This window comes from Salminus brasiliensis, chromosome 1 (assembly GCF_030463535.1).
Source record: "Salminus brasiliensis chromosome 1, fSalBra1.hap2, whole genome shotgun sequence".
Classification (NCBI taxonomy): Eukaryota; Metazoa; Chordata; class Actinopteri; order Characiformes; family Bryconidae; genus Salminus; species Salminus brasiliensis.
In genome coordinates this window covers 14,453,436-14,478,035 of record NC_132878.1, presented here as the reverse complement: position 1 = coordinate 14,478,035, position 24,600 = coordinate 14,453,436, and the positions used below count along the sequence as shown (strand labels likewise).

Sequence of the window (24,600 nt, the reverse complement as noted above, 5' to 3'; positions counted from 1 at the left end):
TTCTAGGTCTTAATCCGATCTATGAAATTGGAGCATGCTGTTTACATGAACATTGAATGATCAAATCACTGCAGACATCTGATTATTAAGTGCATATAAACACATTCACTATTTCAAATTGAATGAGAGTATTCCCCCATTATTACCCCTTTTACCAAGCACAGTGCTTAAAATCAATGTGTTCAAGTTCTTTATTTGCACTGAACATGTGCCTTCCAAAGGCAATGAATGACTCCTTCAGAACGCTCATCAGCAGTGCCCCAAGCCACAGAAAGTGGTACTACCTCCCAGCTATAGGGGAGGTGGATATATTTAGTTGGTCAAGATGGCTCTTGTTGCAAGTATAGAATAACATATGATGCATTGATACACCATGTTCCGTTGTACCAGATTTCAAGTTGGGGGAAAAAAAGATACTAGGATTTAGCTGAAAGGACAGCATGGAAAAGCATGGATTTAAAACAATCATTTTCCATACAGAACTATGATACACTTCTAACCACTCACCCTTGTCCTTAGTGCTGTACATGTTTAAATGCTGTCCTCTCATTTCTATAAAAGCTGTATGTAATATGTAAATATCCTTTCCATAAACAAAAAAAACAGGTATCAAGGTCTTTTCCTTGAACCTGACTACAGTCTCGCATTACTGCAGGGAAATGACCGATCAGCTAAACACGGATTGCTCTGCCAAATGCTATTCCGTTTTGTCAGTCACACTTAATCTGTACTTCTCAAGGTGTGAGTAAAAGGATATGTGGATCATTTACCAAAATAGTTTCTGGATAAGTATGGCTGTAACGCAAAACCTGTAGCCACGCATCTGTTGGTCCCAATATGGAATGCAAAAGGTAGGACGGGTCTGATTTCATAATCAGATGTGTCAGTGGCATAGCATGTCACACATGCATCCTAATTTCCAGAGCAGCTGGAGAACAGGCTCCAGCCTCAGCAGAGGTTGCATTCATGAGGGGAAAAGATGAATGACCTAAAGATCTGAGTCACAGGGTGTGTGTACAGACTAGAGCCTTTAGCTTAAACTCAGTTTAATATAACATTCAAACCACAATGTATACATGAACTTTACACCATGTTGGACCTGGAGTTTGTTCAGTTTGTTACATAGTACAGTATTTTACTTCTTATCCTTTTTCTACTCCCGGCTAACATGCCAATGTGGGGCCTGTATGAGTAGAATCGACTGGAACCAAAACATTTTGTTCTTGGCTTCCATGTTGGCCCCACATTTGGATGCCCACCAGGGTCAGTGATGGGACCAGGAGGGGGCTCCATCTTGGTTGTACACTACACATGGGGCAGTAACGATAAGGCCTATTTGGAAAGCCCAATTGAGTTTTAGAAACAAGTTCAAATCCACTCAGAACCCATGTCCACCTAGAACCCATGTAGCCCATGTTCCACCCATGCCAGCCCCACATGAGTATGTTGGCTGGGCTATTACACAAATTTTAGTAAAACAAAATTTATTTTAGGAGGTAACTGGAATTCAGTTGTAAACAAGTAGATCTGGGACCCTCTAAGACATCACAAAATAGCAAGCAACTGTGTTTCTTGTATCTGAGAGCCAGAAACCCTGAAAGCTATATGGCATATTTAGCAAAAGCAATAGTGCACACAAGCAAATGAATATGAAAAACTCCACAGAGATTCTAAAAGAACTAATTCAGGTCAGGCCAGCACTAATAAACCTTCTACATAGAGGTAAATAGAGAGACTAAGAACCTGATTTTGGTCTGGCCCAGTTTTATTCTGACTTAAACACCTTATTCATGTTAAGTGAGGGTTATTATTAAACCTAGTGTTCATCTAGCCCATGACCCAAGTTTCACACTTCAAAAGTAAATGTAAATCGGTTTAAGTGACAAACACCATTTTGAAGACCTTATGATAAGCTCAATAATGATAATGGGGAAAAATATTTTTAAATACAGTACTCGTCAAACATTATGAGGGAAATCTGAAATATATTTGGCCCAACCTAACTTCATATTTCAGAATTAACTGAAAAAAAGGCATGTTGAGTAATAGTGCACACTGGTAGATCAATATGAATCTGGTGTTCTAGAGGGTTTCTGAATGACCTAATTGATGTCGGACCATTTGGACATTTTTTTTTTTTACATGCTCATTAGAGTGCTTGTCTCCCACTGTAGGTGTTAGTTTAGCACAAGCTAATTCAATCATTTAACGTTAAGTGGAAACATGGTATGATGACCAACCCTGCACACAAGTAAAACAAAATTATAAACTTTATTCATGATGGCCCTGAACAATTCCACATGCTAAAAAAAGCACTACTCTCCCACTAACAAAGATCTGGCCCAAGCTTCTCACACTTCAAAAGTACATGGCAACGCAGCATTTTCAGGATTCATGCACAAAAACTGGAAAGTTGACATTGAGCAGGGATTTTGCGGACCATGTCTCATAAAAATGTATGCCAAAAGAACATGTTATTTTGGTGACTTTTTTCACAGAAGACTATAAACAATTACATCAGCTCAATGGCCCTCAATGGCCCTATGGTGGTCCCCTTTTATTGATTGACAAGGTAGCAGGGTGGCTAATAAACTACAACTAATTAGTAACTGCAATCCTGCAATGAAAACATTTTAGCCTGGGGTGGACAGAAGAAATTATTTTAGACTGAACTACATCAACAAATCAGCTCCAACCAGTGTCTCCTATGCATCTTATGGTCTCTGATTTTTTCTATTTGTACAAGTCTGCCCTCTATTGACCACTGCAACCTTACACTGCCACTTGTCTGAGGTAATCCTAACTGCAATGCAAATTACATTAAAACAATGTGCAGTTCATTCAATATATTTATTTTATGTATTGGCATTTTTATCATATGTATGTTAATGATGAGAAAACATTTTTAATGATGAGTAACATTTTGTAATCAAACCATTTATTAAAATATAAGACATCATGCATGTTAACATTAATATTAACATTACAGCAATTTGGTTTTCAGGAAGTTACTCTGTAAAATTAGAAGCAAAACTGTTGGTTAAAACTGTTAACAGGAACATAGGTGCAAGTAGTTAAGAATCATTAAAGAACAGACTTATGAAAACAATTGGGCAGCCCTGGTCAAATGGCATTTTGTTGATTTTCTAAGTGATTAATCAACATTTCCCATTTCACATGTTTTGACTAAACATGTGCCAGTTTAGTCAATTTGGCTAATTTTCAACTGCAGTCCCTAGGCAAGTAGAAAATGACTTTTTTTACCTTAAAATAAAAGTTAATAGTAATTATAAAAGTTAATAGTAATATTTGTGATGCACCACTGACCTGTAATGGGTAGAATAACTTCTCAATCGTTCCTACTTTGGTTATTCTCTGCTATCCGCAGCACTTTGGTGAAGCGGGCAGGATATTGCTTGTGAGAACAGCATAATGCAGAGTCATATTTGTGTCCTTATCCTGTAATATCACTCTACCTCCTCAGTCCACATACTTCTTTCACTTTCAGTGACTGTTCTGCATCACAGAAATGCATGTGTAAAGCGGTTTCTTTAGGGGTGGCTCAAAGTGCAAATTACATTTCCTGACGATATACCAATTCATGCACAGTGCTGCTTTAAATGGTGCATACAATAATAAAGGACAGCACATAGCATAAAATAATATTCAGCCCAGTGACAGAAGTTAAAATGCTTTACATATGATTATGTTTGCAAATATTTTTTGTCATGATATTTAATTAGTAAAAATGCTAAATGTCATGTGTCTATGTACAGGCAGCACATTTTTACTGTATGTACAGGCAGCACACAGTTTACTGACAGCAATTAAAGGATGAGGAGCCAAACCATTCAGGATGACATTATAACATGAATCTGCAAATGTAATGTAAATATTTCCAGCCTAATAAGTTTAAATTTTTTGTAAGTGTTGGACCATCAACTACAAGTTACCATCAAGTACAACTGTACAGATTTCAAAGCTGTACTATGGGCTTGACCCCTGGTATTTAGACCGTAAGTCTAAAATGAAATACTCATTGCATTAACATATAATGAATAAGTCCTCTATAGGAAGCAAACTTTAATACGGCATTTATCTGCACATTTTAGACCATTGCAGTTTATTTTGTGAAATGCATGTAATTTAACCTGGGTTGCCCAACACTTTGCACAAGACCATATACAGTATATACAGTGTGTTATTAGGGTTATTTGTAGTGCATCGTAGTACCAAAACAGTTATTCTATACTCAAATAAAGCATACTTAAACTTAACAAAATGATTTTTTTTTTTGGGGGGGGGGGGGGGGGGCAACAGTGCTGAACTTTATTTACAATTATCAAATTCAAAATATTCCACACTCACAAGCATCAAAGCTAGTAAAGCGTAAACACCTTTATAAACCTACTGCTTTTCCTGTCTCTGAATGGGAATCTCTGTCTCTGCAGGGAAGGTGACAGGAGAGGAACCAAGAGGTGCCTCAACTACAAGACTCCCTTCTGGAGAGAGCATGGAACTCATCTGGTGAAGATCGACCTCTGCTGGTAGCCTGATGGAGTAAACAAAAGTCAAGCAACAAAAGTCGCATAATGACAGAAACAATGTGTCCAAATGTTTGTGGACATCCGTTCTAATAAATGCATTCAGCTACATTTAGTTGCACCTATTGCTGACACTGATGTGTAAATGCACATACAGCTTGTCTAGTCCCTTAGCATTGTGCTGTGGAGCAGTGGACCTGTGTTCTCTGGAATAATGGTGCTCTATCCAATACTTTTGGGATGGAGTTGATCATCCAACATCCTGACCTCACTAACGCTCTTCTAGCTGAATACAAACCAAATCCAGAACAGTGCTCCAAAAGCCTAGACAGTCGAGGTAGCTACTCCAACAAAAACAGGATAAACTCAGACATTTAAAGAAACAATATTCATATTGCACATCGTGTATTTGAAAGGGAAGGTTGTGTAAGTAAAGGCTAGAACATAATGGGTCAAATGTGTTAGTCTTACTTGTATTTTCTTGTAAAGCTCCTGGAAATTATCCCATGTTCATCTTGCATTTCCTCATGTTTTCCTTTGATAGAAAAAAAGAAGCTCAAGGTCCAGCCAGATGCATTTCATTGACTGTCAAGGCATTGTATATGAAAATATTGTGCTAATCCCACAAATACCATAAACAACAATCTTAGGGTTGTAACTTTTGTACCAGTGAAGGCTGACTAGTCACACAAAAACCCTGTAAACGTGTCATTCATCAAAAAAGTATTAGTAAAGAGTAAACTGCATTAAATACCTGTTATTTCCAAGTAGCCCTCATTGGTTTTGACACTGATCTCTTCTGCCCCAAAATGACTGACATCCAGAGAAATCTTCCAGGTCTTACGGTCACATTCAACCTGTGAGATCTGCCTTTGCTGTCCAACTCCAAATGAAGGAGATATCTCAGGGCAAACAGAAGTTACCAGAGGGAAGCACAGGAATCCAGGCCAAGGTGATGTCTCCAGTGTTTTCCTGGCTGTGTCTAGCCAGCTAACATCACCTGGTTCAAGAAAAAAGGGTGGTCCAGCACACTGGTCTAAAAGGCTTGACTTTGGCCAGTCTCGGATAGAATCCCAGCTGCCGTTCCTCTTGAACAGAGGGCGAGGCATATTTGAAGGCGACTGCTCGGATGAATCCCTGGTTTTAGTCTGACTTAACATCAGGATGTGGTAGAAGCGTGTTATAAGTTAATAGTGCAGCTCTGGAAGGCTAAATTATTCCGAGGTTTTCCACAACAAACCCGTCCTATTTATACAGCGCTCGTCCGTTTGACCCTAGTCACGAACTTCCAGTTATCCAAGCCCCAGGCATCAACAGAAGTGTGAGGTAGAGCTTTCACCCCAATGCTACAGTCTGACATACGCACAGCGATGCAGTCCTCTCCGTATTAATAGCTCTGAAGGCATAATGGCAAATTCTTGGCAGATGACAATAGATGCTCTGGTGATGGGGTTTTATGCCTCTGTAAACTGGTCACATCTCCATGCTCTTTGCCTCACCACAGAAACTGCAAGCTTGCTAGCAGAACAGGAACGGTCTGTTCCCTTACTTCTAAATCAGCCAAAGAGAATGCAGGTCCCTTGTAAACAACGTCAAGAGCCAAACAAAGACGGCACAGTGCTTGGGGAGGCGAACTTACGTAATCCTCGGACATTGATACTTGTTTGTAACATTCAGTAAAATGGCCTTTCCAAAAGGTTAGGTCAAGGCCCCTGTTTATATAAAGGAAAGCTTTCGTTTTAATGACAAATTTAAGTATTAAATTAATCAGAGTTTTAGCAATTTATGGGCACATTATACAAATATGTTAAAAAGTATTGTTTTTATTTTAAGCATTTTAATAAAATGCTTTTTGAAAGGGCAAGAGAAAGTGGGGACACGAGACGAGCAGTCATTCTTGCTTTCTTTAATGCCAGATAGAATAAAGCATATTGTATTATCAAATACATGCACATACATCAATTGCCACCTTCTTTTTTTGTTGCCTCACACTCATTTCCAGATCCTGCATTCAATATGTGCTTACTTGATCATCACAGGCACTTTGGGAAATGGAACCAGTTGATTTATTAATGGGTTACGATGACCTGAGGTCAGTAACAAAAAGGCACAGAAAGGGAGAATGGGAGAAATATGCTGACGCAGTGGGGGCAGTGGAAGGTAGGAGTTCACAATGTCCATTGTTTTCAGTTCACAGCACTGAAAATGGTTGGTTTTTTGAGGCTCCAACTCCGGGTGAAGAAACTAAAGTGAAAACACGCAATACAAAAGGAGTTTAGAAGCAGTGAACTATGAGCTTTAACCATATGTTTTCAGCACCTTAAAACTGTGCCCTTATAATATAATACTATATATGTACAAGTTATAATACTATAGCAACACAGAATCATTTACATAGCCTGTCCAAATAAAGTCACTAGGTTTAGGCCAGAGTTTTAAATACAGATGTTGAATCCAATTTCCAGTCCTGGAATTATTGCTTGTAGTCAGTTTAACTGCTTCTGGGGGGATGGGCTGAATGAGCATTAACTGGGGAAAATCATAAAATTTTATGCTGATTATTGATGAACTAAGCCAATCACTGTCATTGTGTGCTAGGTCAGCCCATTTACACCTGAGCGCCTTACTGAAAGGATGTTCTATTCAACATCAACTACAAAACACTGAAAACACTGAGAATACATACATTTAAACAAGAAAATGAAAATGCATAGCTGATATAGCTGATATTGCTTGAATAATGTTCCAAGTCACAATCCCAATTTTACACAAATAATTTTTGAGAATAAGAAACAATGTGCAGCATGACCACTACAGCTTACATGCATTGTCCCTGCGTATACCAGTCACACACAGCGCTTGTTCTAGGGAAGAGAACAGGAGGCCTATTGCTGGAAGCACTGCATGTTTGTTATTTTGCTTACACTAACAATCTTAAGAAGGAAACCTTGCTTGCAACTTTACAAAACTGTCTGAAGTATGCTATATAAAAGCTATAGAAGCATTTTGGAAACTAGTGCTGAGGACTTTTGACTTATTTTACCTTCATGAATGGTACATTCATGTGGGGGAGAAAGGAACTGTGTTTCATGAAAGGAAATGCATATCAACTGTGACGCACAGTGGTGGATCTATCATGCTTTGGAGTTGTGTTGCTGCCAGTGGCATTGGCTACAATGCATGGGTAAAAGGAAAAATGGATTCCACAATATACCAAAATTTCTGGATGCAAATGGGAAAGTACATAAAAAGGCTGAATCAGAAAAGAAGATGGCTTTAGGAACAGGATAATGATCCAAAACATCTCAAAGTCCATCATTAACTACCTGATGAGACACAAAGCAAAGCTTTTGAAACAGCCCTTGTGTTTGCAAACTGCGATTTTTACCTAAAGGGTGTAACCTTGGTTATAACCATTGGTTATGAAAGAGTAACTGCATTACAGCTGGCCAAATAATGTGTTTTCATGCAGAGGGTGTGTTCTTTGCTCCAAAACAGTATAACAGCCAATGATTTGAAGGCACAGGACTGGAAAGTAGATTCAAGGTCTGAATGAAACACAGTGAGGTTGTAATTTTCACATGAGCATGTTTTCTGTACTAGATATAAATTAGCTGCTAGTTACTACTAGTTAAAGGACTATGGTCTGTCTGTATTTTACAAGCAGTCTTACAATCATGGGCAATGGGCAAGTGTGAGTAACTGAGTGAAGGAAAGCAAGTTATGGTTTATGCACCTCACACATGTAGGATAAGACAAAGCTTAGGCAAAAGGATTTCCTCCAAAGGGGTCTCCAAAAGGATCAGCTTTTACAGTTGTCTGTGTAGTTGGAGAAGTCTGTAGAAGAAAGGACATTTTAGTTTCAGTTTCACAAAAAAATCTGGTATTTCTATATTTCATTTTGAGCTGCTGACCAATTAATAATTCACTGCTACCATCAACATTGTCATCACAATGAGACATATTTGTGATCTAGTTTGACCTTCCCCTTACTATAGCTGTAGATGGTGTCCCAAAAGGATTGCTTCCAAAGGTGTCATCAAAAAGGTTGGCAGCTGGTGCAAGGACTGAGCCTGATGGGGCTGGAGCTGGATTAGGGGCAAAGGCAGCATCCAAAAGTCCTCCTGATGGGGTAGGAGTCAGGCTTTGAGCTAGAGATGGGTTAGCAGTTGCAGAGACTGGCTGAAGTGCAAGTTTGGATGGGTCTGGAAATAAAATACATGCAACCCAAATACAGATCTCCACCCAGTGCATTTTAATAACTTTACTTTAAGGTCATTCATCAGCCTCAACTTACCAGTGGTTTTTACAGAGAGCTGGTTGATGTCAAAGTCATCATGGTCTGCTGCTTCCTGGGGTACACCGACTTTGTTGGAAAAGTACTGGTCAAATGAGCCATTGGTGCTTGAACCAGGCAAGGGGGCATTTCCAGGTTTAGCCATCTGGAAGTCTTTGAACATCTCCTTCCCAGTCTTCTGCTGCTTTCCACCAAGGGGGTCCAAGGCTGTAAAGGCACTTTTAACGGCAGGTGGCTCTTCCTTCACGGGGGGGCGTGGCGGAGGTCGAGGAATTACCACTGAAGACTGTTGCCCTGCTATCATTCCTCCAGGAGGGGACATCATGGGAGGATATGGACCTGGTGGTATTGGGTTAGACATGGGACCAGATGGGGACCAGTTGCTCATCGGTGCTGCAGCAGCTACTGGTTGGCTCCAGACTTGGGAGGCAGCTGCGGGGCCAAAAGGAGAAGCAGTCTGCTGTCCCCACTGAGGTACTGATGCTCCTCCAAATGCAGGGGCCTGGGTGAAGGAATTTGGTGGTATACCTTGGACTGGTAGTTGAGGGACATGACCCGGAGATGGAAACATGGAGTGTGCTGGCTGACCCCATGGACTTGTCCCGGGTACTTGAGAAACTGATGGTTGTCCAAGTGTCATGGGACCTAAAGCATTGTAAAATATAATTGTTTGAAACACAAATCAGTTTCCCAGATATATATGTATCGGCTGTTGAAGTAAATGGGAGGTATGCAACTAATTAATTAAATTCTCTTAATTATCTATTTAATTACTGGGATCAAATTCTGTTAAGCACTGCCTGTCGTGTCAGCACCAATTACAACAAGGTAACACTATTACTGGGACATCTACAGCCTACAAGGTAGGTGTGTTATGTTTTTGTGCAAAATACAAAAAGGGCCATCATTCTACCTACACTCCCAATTAAACTACTCCAGCATTGCTTCTGGGTGTGAATTCTAAAATGATTATTGGAGACAGAACTGTGGATCTGACTGAAGTACTGTTTTGTGAATGTATTAACATCATATCTTACCATAAGCTGGGCCATACAAAACCATAAACATGCACAATTAACCTACTTTATGAATTTTAACGGAAATGTAGGTATTTCATTAATGGAATCCCTCAAACTAGGCAAACTTCAGTGAAAATTAAAATCACTGACCAAAAGTATTCGTGGAGGTGGTGACCGGATTGAACAGATCTGCTGGAATGGAAGAGCTGGACTGAGTTGAGGACATGCCGTTACTCTGGGATGGTGGAGCAAACAGGTTGGCCCCAAACAGGTCCTTTCCAGGAGACTGTGGAGGCAGTGCAAGTGTATAAAAGCCCAAGCCATTACTCACTTTTGTACTATTTACAAATCAAATGCTACAGATACTACTCAATTACCATAGTTCTACTGAGGCATCCTAAGCATATACATTTAAATAATTATGTATGCATTATGTATGCACTCACCAATCACTTTATTAGGAACACTTGTACACCTACTTGTTTTTGACAGGATCTACCCAGCTAAACCATATGGAAGTAGTGCATACAATTATGCAGCTTCAGGAAACGTTCACATTAACCATCAGATTTGAGAACAAACAATGTGATCAGAGATCCTGAGCATGGCAGGATTGTTTGTGCCAGACAGGCTGGTTTGAGTATTTCTAGAACTGCTGATCTCCTGGGTTTTTCAGCACAACAGTCTCTAGGGCTTACTCAGAATGGTGTAATAAAGAAAACACATCCAGTGGGTAGAAGTGCCTTTTTTTCAAATGGAAAATGGACAGACTGGTTCAAGCTGACAGAAAGGCCACAGTAACTCACTTAACCACTCTTTACAATTATGTTGAACAGAAAGAACATCCCAAAATGCTAAACATTTACACATCTTTTAACCATGCTACAACTTGCGGTTGAGTCAGTTTTGAGAGAAAGGGGAGGCCCTACCCAGTATCAGTGCAGTGTGCCTAATAAAGTGCTCAGTGAATGTACATGTACTGCATGCAAGTTACACATTTGCACACTGTTATTCTAAGCAGCAAGGCCATCAGTATGTTTTTTATGAGCAGGGACATCAATTAAGTAGTGTTAAAACATGGCTAAAAGCAACAAAAGAGCTTAAAACACCACTGACAAGCAAACACTCCCGGTCCTTTACAACAATGCCCCAAAAACACCTTCCTAACCGTGAAATGTGACACTACCCATCACCAAGAACTGCCACCATACACAAATTATAAAGGTGCAATGAATCGTGCCATCTGCAAGAACCTGTTTTGCAGAAAAGTGGGGAAAACGAGACAAGTAACAACTTTCAAAGGCAGTTGTCGTAGTGTGGAAGTTTGTGCAATGAAAGCCAGCACCCTCTAAGAAGTCTGCTCAATTTCAAAGCAATCACCTTCTCTCCTCTCCGTACACGTCTGCTCTTAGAGTTTGGAGGCGGGGGGCGAATAGTTTCGTTATTACAGAAGGGTGGAGTTTGAAAAACAGAGAGCTCTGATTTGCTGAGCCCATTAAATACAAGAGGGGGGGTTTGGGCCATTGAGACTATTTTATCAAGTGAGGAAGGAAGAGGGGGTGGCACTGACAGATTCAGGAGAGGGTTGTTGGCAAAAAACCCAACTGAGCCATTCATGCTCTTCACCAACTGTTTACTAAAAGATTGACCATCGGTGGCAGAATCTCCATCTAGGCGGTCATTTCCTACTATCCCATTCAAGAGACAGTCGAAAAGACTTGTTTGTTGATCGGACATTAGAACAGACTGGACATCAGTGGACAAAATGGCAGAAAGTGAGGCGTCTACTTGGCCATCTTTTGGAGCAAAGGGGTCATCACTGAATGGGTCAGGGCTGGGAGTGGGGAATAAGTCAAAGGAGGAAGACAAAGGGGTATCATTAGGCGTGTTGCAAGGGACGCTGGGACATGAGACAAAAAGGTTTCCTTTAATGTGGTTTTGATTGGCATCAATCACATCACCAAACTCCCTCAACAAAACGTCTTCAGGCTGAAATTAAGAGAGCACAAAAAAAGAAGAGGGAATTGGGGAATAAAAGATCAGTAAAGAGAAGGACAGCAGGAGGCAGTGGTTGTTCCTGTATACCATAAAAATGGGGAAATATTATTGGATGGGTATTCTAATAACTCTGAAAACAACATTAAGTGCAAATGACACCTCTTCTAATGATTGCACTCAACTACTAAGTTGAGTGCAATCATGAGAAGAGCTGACACACATGCAAAAGTGTACACACAGCTTGTCTTATCCCTGTAGAGAAGTAATGGCAATAGGACTCTCTGGAGCAGATCAACATGAACCTATTGGCACCATGCCTACTGCTAGTAGTGGACTAGAGGGGTACCACACTTATTTGGACTCAAAGTATAAAACAGGAGAAAGGATGGTAATTAAAGAGCTTTGTTAGCATGAAGCTTAGCATGACAGCGGCTGATTACAGACCAACAAAAACTTTACCCCTTTGTGATTTTTCCAAGCATCCTGATCACAAAACAAAAAAAAAAATAAAAAAAAGGAAAGATCATGAAGTACAAGAACAGGTATAAAACAAATCACACACATTAGATCTTACTTAGGTTGGGGATTTACTTGAATCATTGCAATTAAAGAAGTGTAAAACATGATCTGAGATCAGAGTTCGATAATTTGGCTATAATAAGTGTTACCGTCGGTGAGTTGATGTCAGGGGGTGTGGACATGTCTCCAAAAAGGTCCATCTGCTCTACAGTCTGCACACACACACACACACACACACACACACACACACACACACACACACACACACACACACATCATCATTCTGAATGTTTACTATAAAGCAAGTAATTCTGTAAACACCATATAATGCCAAGGAGGCTATTCAGAAGCAACTTACTTTAACAGTGTTGACCTCACCATCCAGATTAAGCAAGGCATCGCCTCCATTCTTTAAACAGAAAGCAAAGTCGGTTTTGTTTTATTAAAAATATGTGAATTACATAAGAAAAAAACAAAAAGGGGGTTAGAAACCTACCTCAACCACTGGATTACTGGTTTCATTCTGTTTTAAAAGAAAAGGGTCAGAGGAGAGGTGAAGTGACATGAAGAGGCACTTTGACAATCACAACAGTAGTTCAGCAGATCACCACTAGGGTGCAATAGCCCCTCAGAGTTTGTAGTTTGTTTGATTGCACAACACAGGCTCACATTCATAATGACTATGAGAAGGAGCAAAGTGTACCATTGTTTCACATCGTCAAATGAATGTAAGGGACATGGCCTTAGGGGAAAATGACTCAAAATGACATTCTACCAATGCTCCATTTATATTTAATATTTATATAAATTTTTCTACAGTCAAAAATGCCTACTTTTCCTCACTACGCAAGTACACACTCACCATTTGTGCAAGAGCAATACCGCAAACATTATAAGAACTCCTACTTTTGTTTGGGTTTGTTTTTTTAGAAAACACCACACAAACAAACTTTCCTCTGACATACTTCATCATAATGCGCCAATCTGTTTGGTTGTGTCATTTACAATGTATGCAATTGATGAGTGTTTTCTGGGCTGCTAAACCTGTACCATAAAGGTTATAAAGGTTTTGCTGGTTAAATTAACAGTCAAAATGAAATAATTCTCAGAGGTTTATCAGTCCAAGTCGGGATAGGGCAGCGTCTGGGTCAGGACCCGGACCATGGTCCGCCTACTGGTGACTTTTGGTGTACAATACCAGGGCTATATGACCCCTCACCCCCTACAGATACAGATCATACATACAACACATTGAAACATTAATACTCAATTGTAAAAAGTTGGGAATTAAAAGATCACTACCTTCTGTGCATCCTGAGTTTCTTTCTTCCTCATGTTCAAGATCAGCTCAAATAGATCTTTCAGATCCAACACCAAAGGCTCTGCCTGGAAGATTGATGAAAAAACAAAAAGGGAGAAATAATTAAAATAAAGTGTAAAACCTGCATATGACTGAATGCTGCAGAAATGTATAACTAGGTAGAATTTCCCTACTAGTTAAATCAGGTGTCCTTACAAACACATTCCAACAATGACTGTAGAAGACATTTATTTAAATGTATTCTAGTAATACAGAGGTTATACATGCAAAAACTGCAAGAGTACTACTAGGGCTGAATAACATTCTTGTTTTGTGTGAAGACAAATATTGCAGTGCTCTTTATATGCAATTCTTCTTTTTTTTCAATAATTTTCAATAATTTTCACAGAAACCACATGGAAATCATTTATCACAGAAAGGCTTAAAAACATTCCCCACCCCCAGATCACAGCCATATTTACTGCCAGATAAATAGTATGAAACAATTCTCAGGCAGTCTAATATTTTCACACACTGTATATTCATATAAAGTTGAACAAATGCACATGAGACAAAGACCTGCTGAGCCGTCTTGATGGCAAAGAACTGGTGCTGGCCTTCTGCCCCACACACATATCCAAATGCCCGGTTATCAGTGATATCCCGAGCAATAAAGGAGATCTTGTTGACTGCATGTTCATGTTCAATCACCTGTAGAAAGGATTAGAAAGTACAGAGGCATTGGCATCAGCAGACTAAAGGTAGATGTGGAATGTTGGAGATTAAAAAAAACTGAACGTCTTACACCAGTCTTCTCATCAATGATTCTAATCCCACTTAGAGAAATGGTCACCCAGATTCTCTGCTTGTGTTTGCCTTGGGAACGAGAAGCTACTGCCATGCCCTACAACAATGTGCACAACACACAGTCAGAAGCCATAAGTGACACATATATTATGCACATGCCATTTATTCAGAAATTCAGAAAACATGTCTTATAGCCAACAAGCTACCCATCTCATTGTGTAAGCCACAGGCCTTAAGGTCACACCTGCTTCAAACTAAAATAATTCATTTCTGATACTGTGACAATGTTAAGTACAAAAAATGTGTTGCATAACTAAAGTAGCGGTCATTGTGATGCCCAAATTGTATTCATTCTACATATATGCTTCTGAAACATTCAGGCTTATATTAGACTCATAGCTTATCAAAAACATGTGGGATAAGGGGAAACTGTATAAACTCATTCAACAACTCCGCTTTTTTTTGAGGACAACCCATTTTCTGTACCTTTAGCTTCATCATGGAGTCCTGGCTCATTTTGTCCCCTCTGGCTTCAGGCACGTCATCAATGCCAATCAACTTGGCCTTATACCGAACTCCATCACCCTGAAACCTGGCCAGCAGGTACTCATCGGTCTTCTCTGGAACTGAAGAACAGCAAAATTAAATAAACAGGTTTATAGATGCCTCAAATGAATCTCATTTCTGTGATTAGAAAGGCAGAGGTCTAGATCAGAAATGAAACAATTAGGAGGAGAAAAAAATATTTTTTAACTGTTTAAACCTGTCTTTCTTAAAATGCCTTTCTGCCATTTTTGTCCATTCCCACCACAATCACACAGTTTGGTTCAGCTTGTGCAAGGACATCCCTTTTTTTTTTTTTTTTTTTTTTTTTTACACACTCCTGACACATCTTTAGAAACTACATTTTTGTGAAAATGTTCTCTTCTACTAGAGCGAACACACTGTTTAATACTTATTTCAGTATCAATTAGCAGCACATCTAAATATTTTTGTACTTGCTGAATTTGACTGTGTGAAATAGCACGTAATATCAGAACATTATCATCAGTCGTTATAATCAATGTAAATATCAACAACAACTACAATTAACAGCTGTGTGAATTATTTGGAAAAAGATTAGACTTTTGTGAAGATCAGATTTAGATGTCTGCTCCAGACTCTTGAAAAATACCTTTCTTTTTGTCCCTGGAGAAGAATGGAGCCTTGTTTGGGGTTGGTGTTGTGATTGTTGTTGCAGCAGATGTTGCTGTGCTGGTCTCAGGAGCAGTATTGGGAGCAGTGGGCTCAGTGGTGGGTCCAGCAGGGGCCACGGGAACCACAGCAATGGGCTCTACTTCTGCTGACATGGTCACAGCACCACAAGACGAGGAAACAAACAAGACAAGGAGGAGGCAAAGGGGGCACAAGGCTCCTCGAAGCAAGGGGACACGTGCAGTCAGGATATTCAGCAAGTGCACATTTCCACACTCTGCCTAAAGCAAAAAGGAAAGGGGTTGGAGGTTACACTTATTAAAAATAAACAAAATCAATCAATTAATTAAAAAAAAAACATGAACCAAAATGAATAATAACAAAACTATTTATAAATAAAATAAAAAAAACTATAACAAAATATGCGGTTTGCAAAGTATTCAATAAAGCATTCAACTATGTGCATATATAAAAGATAAAATATTAAGGAAGGTGAACCCAAAAAGGTTAATTCAGGTATAATTGGTCAGAATGTAAATCTGAAGAAAAGCTACAAAAAAAAGAAGATCAAAGAGCATTCTACAGAATTCAGAGAAAAAGTTCTAGACATGCACAATAGAAAATGACTACAAAATAGCATCCAGTCATTTGTAGATTCCAGGGAGAACTATTATATCAGTTACATCAGTGAGAAAACTGAAACTGCATCAAAACCCAGACACAGTCAGTCTGCAAAACATCAGAGCAAGCAGGGCACTTGTAAAGGTAGAGGCCAACAATCACTTTGAAAGAGCTACAATGTTCAGTGGCTAAGGCGGACCTGAAGATGCACAAGTCAAGGACAAAAGTCACTTTTATTATTATTTTTGAAGATGAAGAAGAAAAGCTAGATTATAAATATATAAATTAAAAAAAAAAAGAAAAAAAAAACACCATAATTGATTTGACAGTCGATAACAGCTGATTTACAGTTCAGATATTGGAATTTGTAGTGAATCTGGGACGAGTGAATCTGCAACATGGAGACTCTGCACTCAAAATTTCCTTTACAAAAAGGTTTATTTTTTTAATAGAAACACACTTTAAATTGTTCCTTATAAAGTCAAAAGTGTTTTTTCTATGGCACTATTATTTTTAATAATGCAACATAGTGTAATTTAACCACTTCTAGAAGTGGTTGCCTGTGGTGTGGGAAAGGGAGGAAAAGCTACAGCACAGTCAGCCAAAAGGAGGTTTCCTGTCATATGGCTAGAGGAAGTCCGCTTGGCATTCAGACACACCTACCCACCACAACCTTTTCTGCCTTGCAGACATGACATGGTGACATTGAACCAAAGTCTGTAGCTGCTTTCCATTCAACGGCATTACGTTTCTATTCCCTACACACTGAGCTCGGGATGGGGCGAAGGGTACTGCATCTGATTAAACACCTTCAGTCAGAAAAGCTCTGAAACATCATTAAACTTGAAGCAACTTGACGTGCTCTATAACCGACATGCAACGACATACACAGTATTAAAATCACTGTTCACTGCTCCCTGCACAGACTCCCTGCGGTGTGAAACCACCTTTACAATGGCTGAAAACTGCTAGGGCAATTGGAATGCACATCATGAGACCGGAGGGACAACGGAAAAGCTGCAGAGTCAGTAGCTTACAATTTTGATAACCCCTTATGTCTCTTGTGGACAGCAAGAGTACTACATTTTGCCTCAAAGGTTCAGCCAAAGAATCATTCATCATGCACCCATTTGTCAATAAGGACAAAAATATTTCACTGTATGCTTCTACATTTTACCATTCTAAGGCCATAGGACATTTCTATTCCAAAAATCTGAGCTGACTTAAATCTCATCAGCTATAAATAAGACTAGATATCCCATTTTCGACTGCTAATTCTACAAAATACTTACATTAGAGCAATAATACTTTATATTAGCACAGTATTACTTCCTAATATTGTAAATAAACTACATTTATATATACACTACTATTACTGAATGCTGCCAATTATTAGGTTCACAGTTGTCCAATTCTTTATGATTACTTTTGAAGGTCCTAGCCAAACATCTTGCTGCCAAAAATCAAAGACTGTCATGTGCCATGTTCATATGATGCTTGGTCTACCATTAATCAGTAAACCAGTATAAAAAAGGCCTTTGGGACACCCACCTATTCACTGCCCTGTCCACAAGAGGACACTATTAGTACTCAAACAGCAAATAGCTTTAGATGCTTCACTAACGCTTTAATTACACAGTGCGCTTGTTTCAGACAAAAAAAAAATAAATAATTTTTTTTTTTTTTTTTTTTTTTTTTTTTTTTTTAAACTGCGTCTACCTCCCATGTGCTTATTGGACCAACTCACCTTATGCCAAGTCTTTAGCAGTGTTGTGGAATAAAATACCCACTTCAATAGAGAAACACTTTATTTCCCTTTCTTTTATTTCTGTAATGTGAAACCTGAAGAAAAAGCAGTCTACGCCTTTCTGCCACATATTGCTGCTAATGAAATGTCTATATTGTTGTGGAATGCCGCAGGCCGGCCTTATTTAAACCCACTCAGGCTGGTATACCATCTACTGCCTCCAAATAGCCAATGACTCTTCAGGATACTCAACAACATACCAGGTACTAAAACATGCACCACTGTACGGCAGATCCTTTGAGGGTGCATCAGTGATGTAGCTTCAAAATATATATTTTTAAAACACTGTAGTTGGAGGCTAATAAATAATAGTAAAAAAAAATAAAATAATAACAACAAAATTAAAAAGCAGCGTCAGTTAGGTTTTCTTATAGAACTCAATGAGTCTTTTAGAAATTACACACACTTCGTGTGGTTATGAGAAGGTCAGTATTGTTTATACACACACACACACACTCTGAGCCTGACTGTACTGCCTGTATACTAAAGGACCAGTAACAAAGGTCTTGAACATCTTACCAAAAACAGAAGCATAAACAAGTCCAAGAAATACTAAAGCCAAAAACACATAAATTAGAGATCAAAAAGAAAGAAAGGGAGGAAGCCTTAAGGGAGACCTACCTCCAGATGATGTGCCTGGCTGTCCACAGCTCAACAAGAAACACAAGAGTTTATGAGCAAAGGTTGGCCGAGACCAAAGGTTGAGTAATTAAACTCAGTTAATTTTATCCCAACTTGTGCTTGTCTCACTCACATCACAGGTTTGGCCTTATGATTCGCACCCTCAATGGACCAGTTTAATCCATTTTAATCATTCAGAATAATCACATATTTAAGAAAAATAACCACATAGCTGGTCTTAGAACACAGTGAGCTCCTATAAGCCAGCAACAGTTCAACACTGGCGTGGAACTTTTAGAATCTAGCGGATATCACAAAACACCTGTGGGCGCTAAACAAAACCTACAAGGAAAACATGCTGTGGTGAGCTAGCTTTATGCACACATCAAGGCCTATTCTACCAAGCTCCAACTTGGCAGAGACATCTGGCACAGGCTAAGCCAAACATGACACTTCCTAACACTGTGAGAAGTGGTGGCCAGTTTCCAAAAGGAGAACATTGGTAGACATGTGGGGAAACTGTGCATCTGCAGTTGCATCTCTGTTCAAAGAGTTTAATGAGTGTTTTCAGGCTAGAGGTGGAATATAGTGTTAAGACAGACATGGCTCTTGGCTTGGTTGCTGTGGACACAGCACCAGCTGCTAACAGACACAGTGTGATCAACTTCACAGTCAATTTCAGAAGGTATCTCCTTAGAACTTTGAACAATATCTAAATAAAGAAATTTCCGGAGATACGTGCACATGCCAAGAGGATGCTCTGAACAGACCTTCCTAACTACAAACATGATCTTGTGGGTCACAACTACAGCTGTTAAACCAGACCCCAGACGATGGGGCACGTTCCACCCTTCACATTAGTTTGTTATGAACAGTCGATTAGTCTAAACTGGTGTAAGGAGTCTTTAATTTGTTTTTTATTAGTAGGTTATGACTTGCTTTGTTAAAGATCCAGAGATATGCCAATGCACACAAAGTGAATAACTAAATATGACTAGTCACTTTGTGTGCACTGGCATATCTCTGGATGGCCATTGGCATATCTCTGGATGGCATATTTCTGGATGTTGGCCTGACACTCAACATGATGTACTAAAGCCCCAATTTACCCAATACGTTTGCAAAACTGTACTCTGTAGTATTGTTAACCTGCTGCAATTTGCAGTAATTCAAGAAATGTTGTTTTATATGTCTATGCATGCTACTATGTGTCCAACTGTTTATGGAGACGCCTTCTAATTAAAGCATTTGGCTACTTTAAGCACCCATTGCTGACACATATGTGCAACACACACACACACAGCTTGTCTAGTCCCTGTATTGCAAATAAAATGGGACTCTCTGGAGCAGATAAACATGAACGTATTGGCACCATGCCTAATGCCAGGCGTGAGCTAGAGGGGTATAAAGCCCCTCAGCATTGAGCTGTGGAACAGCGGACCTGTGTTTTCTGGAACGACAATGCACAACCTATGGGATGAGTTTGGAATGGGGTGAGGTGGTGATAATCAAACATCCTGACCTTATCAACACTCTTAATGCAATTAAGCCAATTCTCACAGCAATGCTCCTAGTATCTAGTAGAAAGCGTTCCCTGGACAAACCCTTTTCCGTTGATTTTGGAAGAAACCATGAATAAGCAGATGTTCCGATACTTTGTCTATATACTATATATTGAAGTCATATTGAGTGACCGGCACCTTTGGTATTTTACATGGTGCAATTCAGTGGAACAGGGGGAAAAAAAGAAGAGTGGACACCCCTGTGTTATACAGTGACCTGGCACTGGGACGTGGCAAAGACCTTAATTTGGTTGTTATAACCCTGAATGTGCATTTTAAAACCGATGAAGAATTTCCACCTTGAGGCAGATTCCTCAATTCAACTATGCCTTTTAAACTCTCATTTCAAAGAACCATTTAATCAACTGATTTGGAACCACTGCCATACTAACGAACCTTGAACATTTGTTTTAAGACTGTACCTAAACACCTCCAAATCTTGTGACCTGTTCATCTGCTGTGGTTTTAACATTAACTCGAGCTTCTCCTCAATCACATGAGAGCCATTCATTGGTCATGGCCAATGCTTTGTTAAGTTCACCTGGCAAGTCATTTTAACATTAACTTCATGAGGAAATGACATGAGATGTTTCACAACAACCAAGGCTTTAAGATTTTAAGCATTTCCTGCAATTGGGGATGGGGCGACAACACCTGATCATTCATTGTATTTTTTATATTATATATAGTAGGGTTCATGTTCATCTGCTCCAGAGAGTCCTATTATATTGGCAGTACTTCTGTGTCAGCAATGAGGGCAACTTAAAATATCTGAATAATTCATTAGAAGGGGTGTGCACAGACATTTGGACATATAGTGCACCACCCATGACCAAACGGAGATCTCCCAATGCCACCTATAAGTCATCTTACTGGCACGCATGCACACAGCCCTCATCTTTTTGCCAGGGTTGTGAGGGGTTGAACTCTGTGGTACTTTCCTGCTTTTGCAAACCACAGGCTAGCCTGGTAGGATACTCGATCACCGTTTCTGCTGAATGCAGTTCGCCTACTGAGACATCTCAGAAAGCTTGACATACAGCAAAACAGTTGGGGGCATGAGCCAGTGTGGTGAATTACGGTGTCTACATAGCTTCTGCAGTACTTTCATTGAGCACTAAAGTATGAAAACCCTTAATATGGACATATAGATTTACTTAACAAAGACATTTGGGACAGTTATTTGGTCAGTTTATCAAATTAACATAAAAACAACAAGCTCTACTTAACGGAAAGTGTTCCGTTAACACAAACTGTACAAACTGCAGTTCAACAAGTTGATTTACACATTCTTATCAGTTCTGCGTATCCGGATGTCTGTTATCTACATTGGATAGCAGTAGCAGGATGCTTTTTACATTACAGATAACACTGATTAGCTAAAGTAGAGCTGTGAAAGAGCATGATTTCTATAAATCTTTTGCCATTAAAATCAATTCTGAATGTCAGGTCAAGCAAGATGTGAAGCCTGTCCACAAACACTAAAACCATACTCAAATAATATAAACCAGAAATTCATGGGCTAGCCAGTTAAGAATTGGGACTAATGCCAAGGTTTCATACTATGTTTAGGATAAGTATTGCAGGACAATATTGCAGATCAGAATGGCAATATATAGCAGTATATGTGCAGTTATGGTATTTGGTCTATGTTGGCCAATCTTAGTCAGTAAATACTCATTCTAAAGCACAAGACTTGTGCAGCGCCAGTGTATCAAACACGTGATTTACAGATTTACAACTTGCACACAATGCTGCTGTCCGGTTCTGATAAGGCTTTGCTCTTCCCTTTGCCCCTCTATTGCCTTTCCCAAACAGATAATGCAGTAGTAGATCACTTGACCGTTGCCATGCATTAACTGCTGTATATATTAACTCCGAAAAATTCATGAGCTGTATGTGTCAATATGTGAACATCACAATTTCTCTCCCTTCACAGGGCGACACTAGGCCATGTATTTTTATCAGATGAAATTTAACACCCATGATAATGTGGCAAGAAGAGAAAAACAACTGTAATTACAAGCGTGGCAGAAAGCAGTCTATAAAACAGTAAAGTTCTTTTACAAGCAGTGGTATCATGACCATTTCCTTTATAAGAAGAAATAAAGGCTTACAGTGAGCAGTTTTCAAAACTGCCATCCACAAGTGCAATACTCCCTGCCCAAATATTCTCAGGACGAACCAGATACCTGTAGCAGAATTCTAAACCGGGCATGAGGTCACTGCCATCTCTAGAAATTAGGTAGATTATGCTAATCAAAATAATAGGCTGTTACTGAATTTATTCAGTAGATAACCAAAATGCTGTTGGCTGGACCTAGACCTGGAATTAGACCACAGTTACCTAGATCATTTTTTGGGGAACCAATGTACTATTGTCAGTTTGTGACTTTTACCACACATTCCATAGGCCTGGCTATATGCTTACCTCCATGCCAACACAAATGCGAGGAGAATTATGCAAGTATCACTTGAGGATGGCTGTTCAGTAACTTGGGAGATGAGCTCCACTAAGAAAACAACAGGAGTCAGCATCAATCAAGAGCGCTCATAAAAAAAAAACCTTTAGCTGTAAGTCACATATTTGTCAGAAGTTATATGTTAACCGATGTTACCATGCTAAAACTGCTGTTCTCATCACTTCTACAACCCTGTCCAACATTTCAGACACGCTCTTACCTGTCCACCACAGGATTTAGAGGACCACCAAATTAGTGGTCTAATGGGATTTCACTTCATAGAGATTACAGCTGGCCTTTACAAAACCATTTAATATCCATGTTAATATAATATTATTTTTATTAAGTACTGCTTAAGTCATCGATTGTCTTGAAGCAACACCATGAGTAACAAATTTAATATCATTTAGAGGTTAAGTTCCAGGACCACTCCTCTAAAATCTGACCAAAAGGGGAGATGAAAGTTTGCCTTTAGAAAGTGAGCAACCTATTTCTGCAATAACTTTTGAACTAGCCAACAGAGTGGACTAATACTTCAGAGGGTTAACTTGTGTATTGTACACTAACGGTACACACCTGCCCTCAATCCTTCTCTCCACATACACACAGCTTAGCTGTTCTACACAGAAAACAGCACTGGGGTTCAGCTGGAGGAGGATGATAAGTTGGTAACATGTCAAATATAAGATTATGAACTGGTTCTCGATCCAGGTCTTGAAGTATCACAGCTTTTTTTTTTCTTGATTTTACACCCAATTCACCTCAAGTTCTTTCAGAGGAAACCCCTTACTCAGGCCACTGGTACACCAGGACTCCAACTGAGAACCTCAAAAATAGCCCCTTTTAATTGCCTTAACAAGGATAATGTCTGTGAAAAAAACTACAATTACAATATAACTACAATACAAGCCACAGGAACGCCCACTGCTTGAATGCTGGGCTGTTTACAGGTGGGCAAAAACAGCCATTATGTCCATGTTTTTAGTATTTGTGAAGAGTTTGACGCGCGTGAACGGCGATGCTTTTTCTTGTACTGCGCATGCGCCACTCATCACCGGCCAACACCACCTGCAGCTTTTTGAACTAGCAAATAAAACCAATCTTACATCATTTAATAAAACAGAAACGTTACTACGACCAATTAAAGTTTGAAAGGGCAAAAACAGTAGGCTGCCAAAAGGTGAGCGAACTGATTTACCTGCAGATATTTAGGCGTTGCTGAGTTCCATATCCAAGAGAATGACCACAGCAAACGAACAACGCAGATGCAGCTCGGACCCCTTACTGGAGGAGATTCTGTTCACAGCAAACTCACACTCAAGTCAGAAAGTCTTGCCCGGCTGCCCCCCACACACAGCACAGCTTTCAACACTCGGGCGCCTCCCACCGGTAGCGCGCGTAGCATGCCGGACTGCCTTCGGTTAGTCTTTGAGGCGCACACTCACTCATTCACTCATTCACTCATTCACTCGCTCACTTACTCACTCACTCACTCACTCGCTCACTTACTCACCCATTCACTCGCTCACTTACTCACACTCATTCACTCGCTCATTCACTCTCTGACTTACTCATTCATTCACTCGCTCATTTACTCACTCATTCACTCGCTCACTTACTCACCCATTCACTCGCTCACTTACTCACTCATTAACTCGCTCACTTACTCTCTCATTCGCTTGCTCACTTACTCACTCATTCACTCATTCACTTGCTTACTTACTCACTCATTCACTCACTTTATCAATACACAGTTTTCCACTGTTTTTCTCATTTCTAAAGAATAAAGTTTCTTATCGAGAAAATTATAGGGAATATATATATATATATATATATATATATATATATA

The 24,600-nt window shown here is 39.6% G+C and overlaps 3 protein-coding genes across 6 annotated transcripts; all 3 read right to left on the bottom strand.

Annotated features, from left to right (window-relative positions):
• Positions 1 to 4,303: 4,303 nt before the first annotated feature.
• On the bottom strand, positions 4,304 to 6,066 carry hspb15 (heat shock protein, alpha-crystallin-related, b15). Its single transcript, XM_072692820.1, has 3 exons — positions 5,299 to 6,066; positions 5,016 to 5,079; positions 4,304 to 4,552 (listed from the first exon to the last, which is right to left on the bottom strand). The coding sequence occupies exons 1-3, from the start codon at positions 5,702 to 5,704 to the stop codon at positions 4,408 to 4,410; spliced, it is 615 nt and encodes a 204-aa protein (XP_072548921.1). The 5' UTR covers positions 5,705 to 6,066; the 3' UTR covers positions 4,304 to 4,407.
• A 348-nt stretch (positions 6,067 to 6,414) lies between these two features.
• Positions 6,415 to 24,061, bottom strand: dab2 (DAB adaptor protein 2). 4 transcript variants are annotated; one of them, XM_072692815.1, is made up of 15 exons: positions 23,950 to 24,061; positions 15,659 to 15,959; positions 14,971 to 15,110; positions 14,483 to 14,581; positions 14,257 to 14,388; positions 13,680 to 13,763; positions 12,874 to 12,900; positions 12,736 to 12,786; positions 12,527 to 12,589; positions 12,318 to 12,341; positions 10,011 to 10,146; positions 8,842 to 9,486; positions 8,538 to 8,749; positions 8,281 to 8,381; positions 6,415 to 6,788 (listed from the first exon to the last, which is right to left on the bottom strand). In XM_072692815.1, the coding sequence occupies exons 2-14, from the start codon at positions 15,831 to 15,833 to the stop codon at positions 8,307 to 8,309; spliced, it is 1,863 nt and encodes a 620-aa protein (XP_072548916.1). In that variant the 5' UTR covers positions 15,834 to 15,959; positions 23,950 to 24,061; the 3' UTR covers positions 6,415 to 6,788; positions 8,281 to 8,306. The 4 variants fall into 4 exon arrangements, with proteins under 4 accessions (XP_072548916.1, XP_072548918.1, XP_072548919.1 ...); XM_072692817.1 differs by having other exon boundaries at positions 8,538 to 8,695; XM_072692818.1 differs by having other exon boundaries at positions 8,538 to 8,668.
• On the bottom strand, positions 10,102 to 11,855 carry LOC140570756 (disabled homolog 2-like; the record flags this gene model as incomplete). Its single annotated transcript, XM_072692637.1, has 1 exon — positions 10,102 to 11,855. A coding segment is annotated over one exon (699 nt), but the record flags the coding sequence as incomplete, so codon positions are not given.
• Positions 24,062 to 24,600: the final 539 nt, after the last annotated feature.

Excerpts from the sequence above, each read along its gene's own strand:
- hspb15 (XM_072692820.1), bottom strand. The coding sequence starts at position 5,704 with ATGTTAAGTCAGACTAAAACCAGGGATTCATCCGAGCAGTCGCCTTCA. Across the intron at positions 5,080-5,298 it reads GGGCTACTTGGAAATAACAG|GAAAACATGAGGAAATGCAA; the intron begins GTATTTAATGCA and ends TTTCTATCAAAG. Across the intron at positions 4,553-5,015 it reads AGCTTTACAAGAAAATACAA|GCTACCAGCAGAGGTCGATC; the intron begins GTAAGACTAACA and ends TTACTCCATCAG.
- dab2 (XM_072692815.1), bottom strand. The coding sequence starts at position 15,833 with ATGTCAGCAGAAGTAGAGCCCATTGCTGTGGTTCCCGTGGCCCCTGCT. Across the intron at positions 12,901-13,679 it reads AAACTCAGGATGCACAGAAG|AATGAAACCAGTAATCCAGT; the intron begins GTAGTGATCTTT and ends CTTTTAAAACAG. Across the intron at positions 10,147-12,317 it reads CTTGGAAAAATCACAAAGGG|TCTCCTGGAAAGGACCTGTT; the intron begins GTAAAGTTTTTG and ends CTGCCTCCACAG.